This window comes from Barbatula barbatula (genome assembly GCF_947034865.1).
Source record: "Barbatula barbatula genome assembly, chromosome: 23".
Taxonomy (NCBI): Eukaryota; Metazoa; Chordata; class Actinopteri; order Cypriniformes; family Nemacheilidae; genus Barbatula; species Barbatula barbatula.
This window is the reverse complement of record NC_136786.1, coordinates 14,247,171-14,260,925: the sequence shown is the minus strand read 5'-3', so window position 1 is coordinate 14,260,925 and position 13,755 is coordinate 14,247,171. Positions and strand designations below refer to the sequence as shown.

Below are 13,755 nucleotides of genomic sequence, written 5' to 3'. Positions count from 1 at the left end.
CATCTTACACTAACATATAGGCCTATCCAAAAGTGACATTATTTAGATGCAAGTTACAGATTTTCTCAACACGTCGTGTTCACCCTCTTTGTCATGAATTTACTCTGAACACACAATTATTTTTCTTATAATATTTAACAAATAATTTTTTCTTGCTGTTAATGCTATAAATGGTTCCTTGAGAAAAGTTATTTTGCCCAAGTGTTAGCCAATAAGTAAGTTTGCTTTGTAAAAATATATTTAAAAAAAGTGTTGTGGTGAATTTTTGTGGACGTGTAGTTGCATTATGGGTAGTAAACATGTTTTATGCTAATGAGCGGTATCAGTGTGATCTTGGAGCGAGAGAACACAGACTCCCTGACTTTCCAAACATTCCTCTTTCCAGGCAATATAATGCCATTGCGCTTCCCGTCACTCACATATACAGGGAGATCAACAAGTCTGATGGCTTCCTGATATACAGTTTACACTGAATACTACACTAAACATATGCCATGTTGTGATTTCAGGGTGTCTCCACTACAAAAGTCAGAGATAGTGGACATGGTGAAGAAGCATGTGAAGGCCATCACGCTGGCTATAGGAGATGGAGCTAACGATGTGGGCATGATTCAGACGGCACATGTTGGCGTGGGCATCAGTGGGAACGAGGGCATGCAAGCTACCAACTCATCGGACTACTCTATAGCTCAGGTCTGATACACACAAACCAGCTGATGTACTTCATTATTCTGTGACACACACACACACACACACACACACATCTCATCTTTAAAAACATAATTAGACTACCACAACACAAAGCACACAGCAGTCTTCTGCCCACAGCGTTTTTGTGTCCGGGTAGCTGCTTCTGCTCTAATGGTTCACATGTGTTCCTACAGCAAACTAATTCTCCTCTCAACCTTCTTTTCTCTCTCTCTCTCTCTCTCTCTCTCTCTCTTTTAGTTTTCTTACCTGGAGAAGCTGTTATTGGTTCACGGGGCCTGGAGTTACAACCGTGTTACCAAATGTATCCTGTACTGTTTCTATAAGAACGTGGTTCTGTACATCATAGAGGTGTGTACCTGAACTGCCGCCAAGTGTGTGAGACTTTAAAAGGAACAGTTTACCCAAAAATGAAAATAAGGTCATTATTTACTCTACCCTCATGTAGTATCCAAACCCGTACGGCTTTCTTTCTTCCATGTAATGCGAAAAGAGATGTTAGGAAGGATGTTTGTGCTGTTGTCTTCCATAAAATGGTGAAGGGGAACAGACGCTGTCGAATACCTTAAATGGCGATAAAGCATCCGGGATCTACCAGTGAACATTCTTCTATTGTGCTTTTTTCTTATTGAATACAATTTTTGTTTAATTGTATTGTAATGTCACACTGTAGCTTTGAAAAATATTAATATTAATAATAATTAATTTGATTTAAGGTTAATTTGATTAATGACCTAGAAATAATGCACATTCTTTTTCAATTTGTCTTACATGATTAAAAATGCTAAAACAATATAATGCTATATATACAAAAATATGCTTTGTTGAGCTTGATAGAATAATCCAAATTCACATACATTAAAATTGTACACACAAAGTCATGCAGGTTTGGATTGTCATCGTAAGTAAATAATAAAAAGTAAAAATGATTTTCATTTCGGGGCAAACTATTCCTTTAAACAACATTGTTTTGCTTTTTGACATGTGTTGAACGTTCAGTCAATAGTAATAAATAGAACAGGTTCATACTCTCTCTCACACATACACGCTTCTTAGCATTCACTGACATGAACATGCACAAATTATTTCACTGTTCTGCTTGCGTTTCTTTCACACAGACACAGACTTGCGTACATTAAGTAGACTGCTCGCAGCTGTTTGTGTAAGTGTTTGACAGTGATAAATGAGATGCCCCCTTCAGTGCCTGCTTTCCATCACACAGACGCGCACACACACACACATACACTCAGAGCACAGACAAAGAGCCGCTGACCCCTATCTATAGTGGCTGGAACCTTCCAGTTCAAAAATGCACGCCAGATACACTGTCATCCTAGAGGTGTGTGTTCAGGGTAGAGTGTGAGCTTTAGTGACGGGGTAATCGATCTGTCCACTGGCGCATTTGTCAGCTGTGCCACCCCCACCCCTTAAAATGACAGCAGGTGTAGACACATTGCCCCCCCCCATCACCACAGATCACAGCCATATACTGTCTCTACTCCAACACACACATATAGTAATGTGTTCATGAATGTGTGTATTATGTAAAGATCTGAGTAAAGTGTACTCCGTTGTTGTGGCCTATTGTTTAGACGTCTTTATATTTTTGGAATGTTTGGAATGGCCGTACGTGCACATCTGTCCATGTTACGGGGGGTTTTGTGGTCTTACTTGGGATTAGCTTCCAGCTAAGAGGAGATTTAAAGGTCAGAGTTCACAGAACCCTTGTTTCTATAGTAGAGACATTGCAGTGACAAGCAAGTGTATATGTTTATCAGCGTGTGTGTTTGACCTCTGTCTTGGTTTTTGATGTGCAAACGTTCCATTAAAAGCTTCCTCTTAAAAGTTTAGCGTTTGTTTTTCTCCTGTCATTTTCATGCTGTGGTTTAAGTATTGTGTTCATATTTCAACCACATTTATGTTGTCCACAGCTTTGGTTTGCATTTGTAAACGGTTTCTCCGGACAGATCCTGTTTGAACGGTGGTGCATTGGACTGTACAATGTGGTGAGCATTTCTAGCTCTTTCTTGTTTGTAAACATTATTTTGTTAAGAAGTTATTTTCGTCTGATAGCATTTTATAATATAATAGACTTGGCCGTTACACTAAGTCTTTCCTGAACGCAACGTAATTTTTGCAAAATTCCACAGCAGCAGCAATACATACTGTATGCCAGAGGTTGCGCTAGACTTTTTTTATTGTCAGATTTTTTTATGAGTCCGTCCGTCAAAATGAGAGTATCTGCTGACCGTGCATACGTTTTCCAAAACGTAAGTTAAGTAAATTAATGAATGGGGAAAAAAACGTCCCTTCACGATCGTGTTCAGGGCAGGGGTAGTAGCCAACGATCAAGCTCTAATAAAGGGAAATGATGAAACGGGAAGTTACAAATTGCCCTCATTATAATCCGTCAAAATGACGGGCGGCCTTCAGATTTTTCCGTCACTGGTAAAAGAAATCTCTGCTGTATACCTTACTAAGGCAATCACAGAATGCATTGTGGCAAACTGGGTGAGTGATTGAATTGATTCATAAGGATAAATGTCAATAATAAAATGTATATTAAAGTTTAAATATTAATAAAATAATTTATATTGAAATCAAAACATTATCATTAAAACTGTTTAAATAAAAAGGGACTGTTTTGCCAATTTTCTTCGTGTAATATCTATTTTATCCCAACTGAAGCATAGCTTCCACTGTAACTGAATCTATTAAAATCAAAAGCAGAATAATTTGTTTTGGTTACGAAGATGCTCACTTAGAAGTCAGCTGTCTATAAAATATATATTTATTTGTTTAACAGACACTTTAATCCAAAGCAAAGCAACCAAAAGACAGATAAGCAGATCATTAGATTTTGGATGATGTTTATGATATACTTTTATGACATGTTCACAGAAATTGTGTTTTTGTGTGTTTTAGATCTTTACTGCGTTGCCACCTTTCACGCTGGGAATAGTTGACCGGCCGTGCAGTCAACAGAACATGCTGCGATTCCCTCAGCTCTACCGTATCACACAAAACGCAGAGGGTTTTAACACAAAGGTGCACTTACATACATTAATATACAATAATAGACATACATGCTTATTTAAAGACTATAGAAAAGCACGTGCTTATTTAAAGACTATAGAAAAAGCACAAACAAAACAAAAAGATAACATTTGTGATACAGGCAACATTAAGTATGTGTTCACGTGTATTGAGAATAAACATGGTTTGTGTTTACCACAGTGATGTATTCACTTACTCTTTGATTTTCAAGGCTAAACGATAAATAATATTTGTTCTTGTTAGATCATCACATGATGTCTTATATTAAATCAGTTACTCTAGAGATAATAATGAGATTCATGAGGCTAGAATAAGAAAGTCATTCATTACAAGCAGAGGATCAGTGTATATGTTTGTGTGTTAGGGGTGATCTAGGGGACACTGAACTAGCTGTGCAATTGCAAAGAAACTGTTTGTGTGGGCTGTGTGTATCTTGGCATTAGAATGTCTTAACCCACTCTCATTCCCTGCTTTCTCTCTTTTCACTCACTCATTCATTCCCTATTTCTCTTCTTCTAGGTCTTTTGGGGTCACTGTATAAATGCACTCATTCACTCCATTATTCTCTTTTGGTTTCCACTCAAAGTTTTGGAGCACGGTAACTATCACAAACACAGACACACAGAGCACTCAAGTGTCAATGTGTAAATGGCCGGGTATCTTTCATCAACCTTTGTTGTTTCTTTAGACACTCCCTTTGACAATGGCAACAGTGTCGACTACCTGTTTGTGGGGAACATTGTCTACACGGTGAGTCGTTGGCCAATCACAGCATAGTATTTACTGCCAATAAGCGGTCACACATCATTTCCTTGCTAGTGCTTTTATTCCGTTTGCTAGCTGCCAGTGTTTACAGAGTAAACTTGTTAATGTCTCTTCTATTTTCGCTGGCTTTTTTTTTCAAAAGAGCAAAAATGATGAAAAATGCAGTCTTTTATTTAAGGTTGTGATTTGTCTAGTTAGTGGTGGTTGCTTAAGCAGTTAGCTGTTACTATTAGTCAAACTTGAGGTTAAGGTTTAAAACAAACTCCAAACCCCAAGTATTTAACTTCGGTGTTCAACATATCCCGCACCGTTTGAGCTACAGACATGAGTGATATCTCAAAACATGTGGCTAGATGAGGCATGATGTTACTTTTCCAAGAAGGAGCGAGACTTACTTGATTTTCGCCTTGTGGACAATTAAACTGTCACAAACGTTGAGTTATAATAAACGAGAGGCTCAAGACATATCAAGGGACCTGAATATCATAGAAACGTCAAGGTGCGCTCTTTTGACTTGGGCCAGTGAGCAACCTCCTGGAAACCAACAAGAACATGGGAAAGCACCCATCATGTATTCTTCAGGAACTCTAAAATAATAATAATGCTTTAAATTGTTAGTTTAGTTTGTTCTGGCATTACAGTTACGGAAAAGTTTGTTTCAGGCTATATCCTTAAATGTCCAATGTCACGTATCCCATCCCATTCGTCAAAAAAATGGTACAGATTAGAAATATAAGAACTGTGTGTTTTTGGACTTTGTTCTTTTATATAAATAAGGTTGTGTGTGTGTGTGTTTGTAACCCAGACTATTAAATACAGTATGTTTCAGTTTTTAGCAGTGATACCAGACTCCATCCATTAAAACACTTAATGAATGAGTCTCATAGGGAGTGAAGTCTGCTGGTATTTCATTTCTGTTCTTACAGGCTTTTTAGTGTGTGTATATGTGCGAGTGATTACATTAAGGGGTGAATGTGTAATTGTGTGTGTTTTAAAGCTAGAGGCTAAAGTAAGTTGATGCCTCTGTGAAAGCCTCATCTGGTTTTGTGTGCTCAAGTGTCTGAAACTGTACAGAACGTTTTGCCAGGATGATGAGTGCATATCATTACTGTTATTTATGACCTCTCTCGCTCTCTCTCTTCCTATTACAGTATGTAGTGGTAACTGTATGTCTTAAAGCCGGCATGGAGACCACAGCTTGGACAAGGGTAAGTTAGTCACCATCCTCCAACACAAACACCACACACACGCACACCCTACACAGCCTGTCGTCTGAACTCAAAGCAATGAACCACTCTGGCAGCACTTATGCTTCAAATTTATTACAAGAAATTTGTTATATCTAAAGTGAAAGAAAATCTAAATATGTAACATTCTTAAGTTTGCTTATGATATTTTGAACTTTACTGGTTCTATAGAAAGGTTACCTATATATTCGGAAATTGCCAGTGCTTTAGATGAAGAATATGCTGGTGCTATGTCAGGACATTTCTTACCAGCTGTGGTGTGTGTTGAGGGCACATCGACACACCCGTCCGTTCAGCTGTCCGCACTCCGGCCCCCAGGATGAAGGAGAGACCCCTTGGAATTCACACGGTTTCTATTACAGACACAGAGATGTGTTTGAGAAGTCTATATACAGTGTGCCAGTGAAGTCCAACACCAATGTCCGGTTTTTCCACTGTTTTGGATGTGGAAGTATTTTTCCCATTTATTTTCTCAATAAAAATTTTTAATGAATTCTTATAATTCTCAATAACGAAATAATTAAACTAACTTAACTAAATATAAATGGTTTGATTTGCGGTTCCCATGAACCATTATATAAATTTATGGTATATATTTGAAAAGATATTGACTTGCCGCCATTAATAAAATAGTATATTTTAGATTATTTCAAGTTTGTATTGCAACATATTTAAATATATACATATTTGTGTTACTTGAGCCTCCCTTTTCTCTTGATCACACTATTTGTGATTCTTCATGGGAATGGGAGGTTGCAAAGCTTTTAAGTGTGATTATTAATTTTACTATAACATTGACTTTTCATATACTTAATGTTCTCTGTAACCAGTTTGGAAACTGACCATGACCTAGTTGTTTCTGGTTACAGTTTTCTCATCTGGCTGTATGGGGCAGCATGGTGCTCTGGATGCTGTTTTTCGCCGTTTATTCCGCTATCTGGCCAACCATCCCTATAGCACCAGATATGCTGGGCCAGGTGAGTCCAGATACACTCACACACCTGCTCTTTCTCATGCCTTCTCACAAAACGATTGCATCTGACTGCCGGCCCGTTTGGCGCCTGGACGACTTGCTCTCTGGGTGATCCGTGTCAGATTTATGGTCCCATTTCGTAGTCTCCCTACACCTGCTACAGAGTCACCCGAGTCACCAGGCTTTTATGGCCTAGCCTGGAAGTGTTGACTTAAGCGGGTGGGCTGGTTTGTGCAACAGTAAAGACATCTGTTTGTGAGTTTTAGGGAAGAATACTCTACAAAAGTTGTTTCCCTGTTCCCTCAGGGATAAAAACATAGATCTCATCATATAGATGCAATACCAGAATGCATTGTGGTATGTATATCATTTTTACAACCAAAATGGATATTCTTTTTATATAGTTATTATATTAATTACACTTTACATATATTTATTGTTTTAAAATATATTTACTGAGCTTATCAAGAATGCATTTTGGGATTGCAAAGGACACACAAACATGATGTAGAAAGTGTCAAAAACAAGATATTTTGGAAGTGAGCCTAATATCCTTTTGGACGGACATTCACTAAGCTGACGTGCAAGTGTGTGCTCTGGGAGTGTTAAGCAGTCGGGGGTGGGATGGAGCTCTCTGAACCCTCCGGCCCATTAATTCGATTTGTGTCAGAAATCAGGAATGTGCTCAAGTATCACCGCAGCTGCTCTCAGAGAGAGAGAGAAAGAAAGATGGGACATCCCTCACTGTTTTCCCTGCAGCGTGGGCTTGCCTGACTCCTCTTTGTCCCTCCATTCATTTTTTTAATCTCTCCAGTTTTCCATGTTGACCGAACTGCGAACGAGCATACAAGCATGTTTTTCCATTGTTGTATATTAATGTGCCTATTTTTGCTCATTTGAGAATTTGGGAGGATTGGCAGTCTGGGGGTGTATGTGCAGCTGTCGCAAGGGGACGCCTCTCAATGGTTTTCGGAGTCTAGCAGATTCCATTGGGGGTATTAGCTATGGATGATTCCTAACCATCTCCTCTCAGTGGGATCAGTTGAATGCACACCGTGAAGTTGCTTCAGTCTGTGGGACTGACAGAAGTTTTTCCAAGAACAACAATTCTAACAAACTAGTCATTTCTCCTCCAGTCTTTCTCCCACAAGTTCTCAAAAGTCAACAAGCCACAAGCTCAGTTTATCACATTAACTTTGATCATGTTCCATAAAGTTTCTCATATTTTGAACATTATCTATTATTGTTGTAAAGTTTTGTACTTAAAATAAATGCCTTATTGCTTTGTAAGTGTTTAAATAATTATTTATGTGTACTGTAATCAAAAGTATCATCATCAGCCATTGAGAAACCCATAATTTTTGAAAACAGAGACTTGTCGTAGAAGTCAAGTGACATATTATTGGGTGGCATTGGAAACACTTGTAATTGGGACACATGAGTGATCAATAGACTTTAGACTAATAGATATTTACCCTCTCCATCTAGCTAAGGTCAAAGGTGACTCAAGTCACATGACAGCTGCTGTTAGGAGATATAGCCGGGGTTCATTGATCGTTTCAAAGTTAAGTGTTTAATTAAAAGTGATAATCTGTTTACGGTTCTTTAAGGCTGGTAGAGTGATGAAGTGCTGGAGCTTCTGGCTGGGCCTGATACTGGTGCCAACAGCATGTTTGCTCAAGGATGTAGTGTGGAACACGTAAGTAACCACACATATACGTCAGTGGATTTACAGAGCAAATATAGTGTGATTTGTAATTGTATATTAGCCACTCACATAAACAAGCTGATCATTTCTCTTGCTTTGCGTGTGTGCAGAGGACGACGCACCGTGAAGAAGACTCTCCTGGAGGAAGTGCAGGAACTGGAGGCTCGAGCCGTGGACCCAGGAGCAGCCGTCCTCAGAGACGCCAGTGGCCGCAGGTATGTGCTTAAATATGCTGTGAAATAAAACGATTAATGGTGAAACCATTTGTTTTCTACATTAATGCTACAAAATGAATCATTTAAACAATAGCTCTCAAAGTGTTCATTTTTAAAAATGCAACCCACAAGTAAAGCACAGTCATTTATAAAAATGCAAACATCAGGACTGCAGATTAGCCACAAATTAAGCATCTTTATGCCAGATCTTATCCATGAAATGCAAACAAAGTTGTTTCGTTATTGATTAATATTATTTATAATTCATGTAAAAGAAAATGAATGCATTACATTACTATCAAATACAAATTTAAATAGTGATTATTATTTGGACAGATTTGAAGATTAGATATTGGTCTTTCATTATCTAAATGCATCATTTGTTTTAACTCACGTTTTACTTTTATTTGGCAAAATGTAGTTTTATCATTTGTTTATACCTGCATGTTTGTGATTTAGAGTTTGTGGATGTGTGCTTGAGAATGAGACAGCATTTTGTTTCTCTAACCCCTGCCTGAACGCACGCCCAAAGGCCCAAAGCTGAGGATTCATAGACTGGCTATAGAGTCAGATGCAGGCATGAACGCAGGTAGAGCCAGTCTGCCTGAATGTGACCCTCTTAGGGATGTGGAGTGATCTGTGTTCCCCTGCCTCCCTCACTGGAACCTTCCATTCATTCACAATCATCTCTTTTGACTTTCCTTTTCCTATTTCTCCTTCTACTTTCATGTTTGCGATGTCAGGCGGCCATGAGCTGGTCAGGTTTGCGTAGCTATAAGGACTGGCTGTGTGTAGTTTCCTTGAAAACTAGTTGAGATTTCCCTGTGCATGCGTTTGTTTTCATACTGTGTTTATGGATTTGAGGCTGACTGCATGGAGTGATTGGGTGGGATTAATCCTAATGGTTTTAGCCCAGAGATATTGCGGGATATTACATCGCATATTGAGTTTGGTGTAAGGCCCTATATGAGACAGGAACTTGGCAGAGGTACGTGTAGCCTCATGCAGTTTTTGTAATACCTTTGAGCGTTTTGTGGTCTTTAGGCCACTAATTTATGGCAAGGGAGTTGACAGAATGGACTTCTAATCAGATGGATATTGGCTGTAAGCCCTGTTTGGGTTCAGCCCTTTATTTCCCATGGGCAGAGCACTTAACTTATTTGTTTCGGTAAATATACAGCTGTAAAAATGGGTGTCGTCTAAAAAAAGTGATGAATGATTAAGCATCAATGTGAATTCAGTATTGTTAGATGGGGAAGAATCAAACTTCAGGAGACCTCTGGACAGAGACGATGTGTTTTCCTCCTGTCTAAGTCAAACCTACTCCATTAGTTGTTGCCATTTTGATTAATTAAAACGACTGTACCGTACCACAGATTACATTTCGAGGGTTGTTCAAAGTTTCGCAGAGAGACTCTTCAGAAACATTGGAGGAAAAGAGCTCAGATTACCATTGAGTTTATGCATCATTCTATTGCTTTATTTCTTTATTTATCCATCCATCATCCACCGGTCATCTGTTTTGCAGACATAGTTTTTGTTGGCCGACATCCTGCCATATCTCATATACCGTTGCTGAATTTTTTACAGTACAGCCAAATGAATGCCACGTCTTACCCAAATATAACAGTGTAGACGTCGCCTTCATAGCGCAGTAGAATTTGAGCTGTAACCTTGAGAACTCTGGCCATTCTCCAGAATGACTGGTTTTTGAATTACTGTCTCTTTTATGGATGAGGGGGTTCCTTTTATTTGATTTACAGGGAGAAATCATAGGACCTGTTTATCGAAGCTGGGTCAGGCTTGCATGATTCTTAATTTCAAAACTAGACGCAAAATGCCATGGGAACTCTTTCTCTGGCATTGATATTTTGCCATTTAATTTAGTACCGAGACCTCTTTATTGGGTACATTAATTTAAGTATAGTGAGCTGTTAAATACTCTTTGTATTACTTTTTATTTAAAGGATGGGAAGGTTAATGATTTAGTGCTGTTGAAATATTTGATGTGATGTTTTTGGATCACAGACTACATTTAAAGTTGTTTAGGAGCGGTTTGGGAAGCCGTTTCTTCGAATTTTGTAAGCGTTTGTGTAAATGTGCGTTCCACTCGACTGAACATCATTTAGCTGCCAGAACAGCCCTGCAGCAGTATTGCGTGTTATAGAAATTGTGATGTATTATATTAGTCAATATATCTCAGCATGTGATTTGACCTCTAGTATGTCAGTCAAGTTTGTCTTGTCTACAGCCTATAAGTAAGTAACAGTGCTAAGACTGGTGAGATAATCCGTTTGTCTTTATCTGTTTAGTCTGAACGAGCGTGCCCACCTGCTCACACGGGTCTTCAGGAAAACGCCCTCCAGCGTGGGACGCTCAAACTCCGTGCAGCAGACTGTGTCACGTAAGTGCCAGATTCGCACACCCTTTTTAAACTAACATCTGTGCATCTAATGGAATGTGAAACCTGTGCTCTGGCTTAACCATCATAAACTTGGTTGCTAGTTCATGCTGGTACAGATGGTCTTGCGGGTGGACTAGCAAAACCATGGTGTCATTACCTAGCTAGTCTTGTTAGTTACAGGGAATTTTCACCCCAAATATTCTGTCAATCGTTTCTTGACCCTCATGTCATTCAAAACCTGTATATGACTTCATATTTAAGAAATGTTTTGTGTCCTTAAAATGGAAGTCGATGGGAGACAGTTGGTTTGGTTACCAACATTTTTTAAAATATCATCTTTTGTGAAGAAAGTTATTCATGAATGACATGAGTAAATGATGAAAGATGTAGATTTTTGGGTGAACTATCCCTTTAAGGTCGTTAAGAAACTTGGGGCAACATTACTGTCCCATACTGGGAATTAGGTGATAAACTGTGTCCTGCTCATTACATCACTTGACCACCAATGGGACCGACCCCACCATCATTTTAGGTCTGTGCAATTAATCGAATATTAATCGTAATAGTCAATTTTGGCCTTCATCAATTACAAAAACAAAATAATCGAGGTAAATTATTATTGTGCTGCATTCAATTTTGCACGGATCCTCTCTTTTCTTGTAGTATAAATCCACAGTGAACCCTTTTCTTTACAGTGGTTCAGCAGTGCTGTTTCTTTACATTTATTTTTAGGTTAAATTCAGAGTTTAAAAGCCAAGTTTTTAATGTCTATGTTGTTTTAAAGGTTAATGAGTCATCGTGTTATAATAATCGGGATCTCAATATTGGCCAAAATAATCGTGACTATGATTTTTTTCATAATCGAGCAGCCATTTAGAATTTTTATAGTAGTTTAGTTAAAGACCAAACAACAGTTGCATGTCTGAACGCTGCTGCTGCATTCAGTGTGTCGTGGCAAAAATCAGCAGCAGGAGTCAGATTTGATTCATCATGTGAAGAGAGTAAAGTGCTGACTGACAAGATTATGGCGGAGGCTTTTCTGTCAAAGAACATGCAGTAGAATATGTAAGCAGTAAGCACTGTCATCAAGAGCCAGTTAAGTTTTAATTGTATTTTTGTTCTAATTTTCAAAAGCTCTTTAACCGGTGGGAAAATGTCATCACCGCCAAATCACTACTGGGCACCAACCTCCAATATGTCCAAATATGTTCATGATTTCTATTCTGATTGTACAAGTACATTCTTTTTTTACTGTCTTCCCACAGATGGATATGCGTTCTCACAGGAGGAGCATGGCGTGGTGTCTCAGTCCCAGGTCGTGCGCTCCTACGACACCACCCTTCAACGACCTAGTCTGTAGCTGTCACTGCAGCAGCAGCTAGTAGAGACTTCAGGATCACACCTGTGCTGGGTGATCCTGCTGTGGCCTTTTTGGATCTTTAAAATGAAATAAACTGAACTGGGCACAGCTAGCACGCCCAGCTACACAGCCCATTGGCTGCCATAAAGAGGCTGGACTTTTAAGAAGGGAATGGATTGACGGGAATGGTGGGTGGGATCTTCTGACACTGAAATGGCCAGTCAAAACGCACTACACATGAACAGACAGGCAACAGAAGCCAAGTAGCATTCAGATATGGAACGTCAGAGACGATAGTGTTTCTCTGCCTGTATCATTAACACGAGTCACAAGACTGCATCATAATCGCCCTGTGGATTATCTTTTGTCTGCATTTGGTTATTTATTGTGTGGGTGCGTGTCTGCATCTGCACGTCTGTCTATGCGAGCGTATATATGCACCGAGAAGGACCTCAATTCTATTGCGTATGGCTTGACTTTTGCACTTGTTTCAATGTGTGCTAGGATGATTTTTGGTGAGACCTCTTTGTCTCTTTTTGACCTCACATGTGTGATGTTCAGGACAGCTGTTTTGCTTCTCTGTTGTGCGTATGTGTGCCTGCATGTGTTTGTGGGAGGCTGGTTGTGTGAGTGTTTTTGTTGAGTCTTAACGTCGGTGTCTCCAGAGATCGGAGATGGCGTCATCACCACCGTGTTGCAGAGGAGGGGAGGCCACTCTAAATAAACATTAAATTCCCACACACAGCGACACATCGGAGGGATTCCTATAGCAGACCTGAAATGGGGGAGGTGTGTGTACTTTTGCTTTAGATTCATCTCTCCATCAACAGACCTGCTAGATACACCCTCGCGTATGAACACACACATGCATCGTGCCCCCCCAAACCAAAAACGCTGCCAAAACACACGTTGATTCCTCTGAGGAACCCCACAGCCTCTCCCGCTCTACTGCATGGAGCTCCCCGGCTTACCACACGCACACTAACACACGTTCTCATTCTCCTGCTCTCTTCCACTAATCTTCTACTTAATGGCAGTCTCTGTACAGGAGTCTGTATCTTAGAGCTCAAGTTCTCTCCCTCTATCTACCTCTTTCTCTTTCATTCCCTCTCTCCAGATCAACAATCTCCATGTCTCCTTGTTGTCTAGGACTAGTTAACCTTTAAAATGTCCTCTCTGTTTCACTCAGTGGCTGCTCTGGGTCACAGCTGTAGCTTCGCTTAGTCCGCTTTCACTCAACCTGTTGGGTTCCAGAACTGTTTCGTCAAAATAAACTGGACTTGTGACTCTGTATCGTTCTCTTTTTGATTCGTTGGTC

At 39.5% G+C, this 13,755-nt stretch overlaps 1 protein-coding gene across 7 annotated transcripts in view; it reads left to right on the top strand.

The window, feature by feature from the left end:
• The window catches only part of atp8a2 (ATPase phospholipid transporting 8A2), a 42,521-nt gene extending 28,786 nt beyond the window's left edge, over positions 1-13,735 (top strand). For 5 of the 7 annotated variants that reach the window (XM_079487852.1, XM_079487851.1, XM_079487854.1 and 2 more), the window contains exons 26-37: positions 510-693; positions 949-1,059; positions 2,640-2,714; positions 3,634-3,756; positions 4,285-4,363; positions 4,454-4,515; positions 5,682-5,738; positions 6,647-6,754; positions 8,361-8,449; positions 8,569-8,673; positions 10,986-11,077; positions 12,343-13,735. In XM_079487852.1, the coding sequence (XP_079343978.1) occupies positions 510-693; positions 949-1,059; positions 2,640-2,714; positions 3,634-3,756; positions 4,285-4,363; positions 4,454-4,515; positions 5,682-5,738; positions 6,647-6,754; positions 8,361-8,449; positions 8,569-8,673; positions 10,986-11,077; positions 12,343-12,437 (1,180 nt within the window). In that variant the 3' untranslated portion in view covers positions 12,438-13,735. The remainder of the gene's footprint in view (positions 1-509; positions 694-948; positions 1,060-2,639; positions 2,715-3,633; positions 3,757-4,284; positions 4,364-4,453; positions 4,516-5,681; positions 5,739-6,646; positions 6,755-8,360; positions 8,450-8,568; positions 8,674-10,985; positions 11,078-12,342) is intronic. The other 2 variants (XR_013788297.1, XR_013788298.1) reach the window with 1 other exon arrangement.
• Positions 13,736-13,755: the final 20 nt, after the last annotated feature.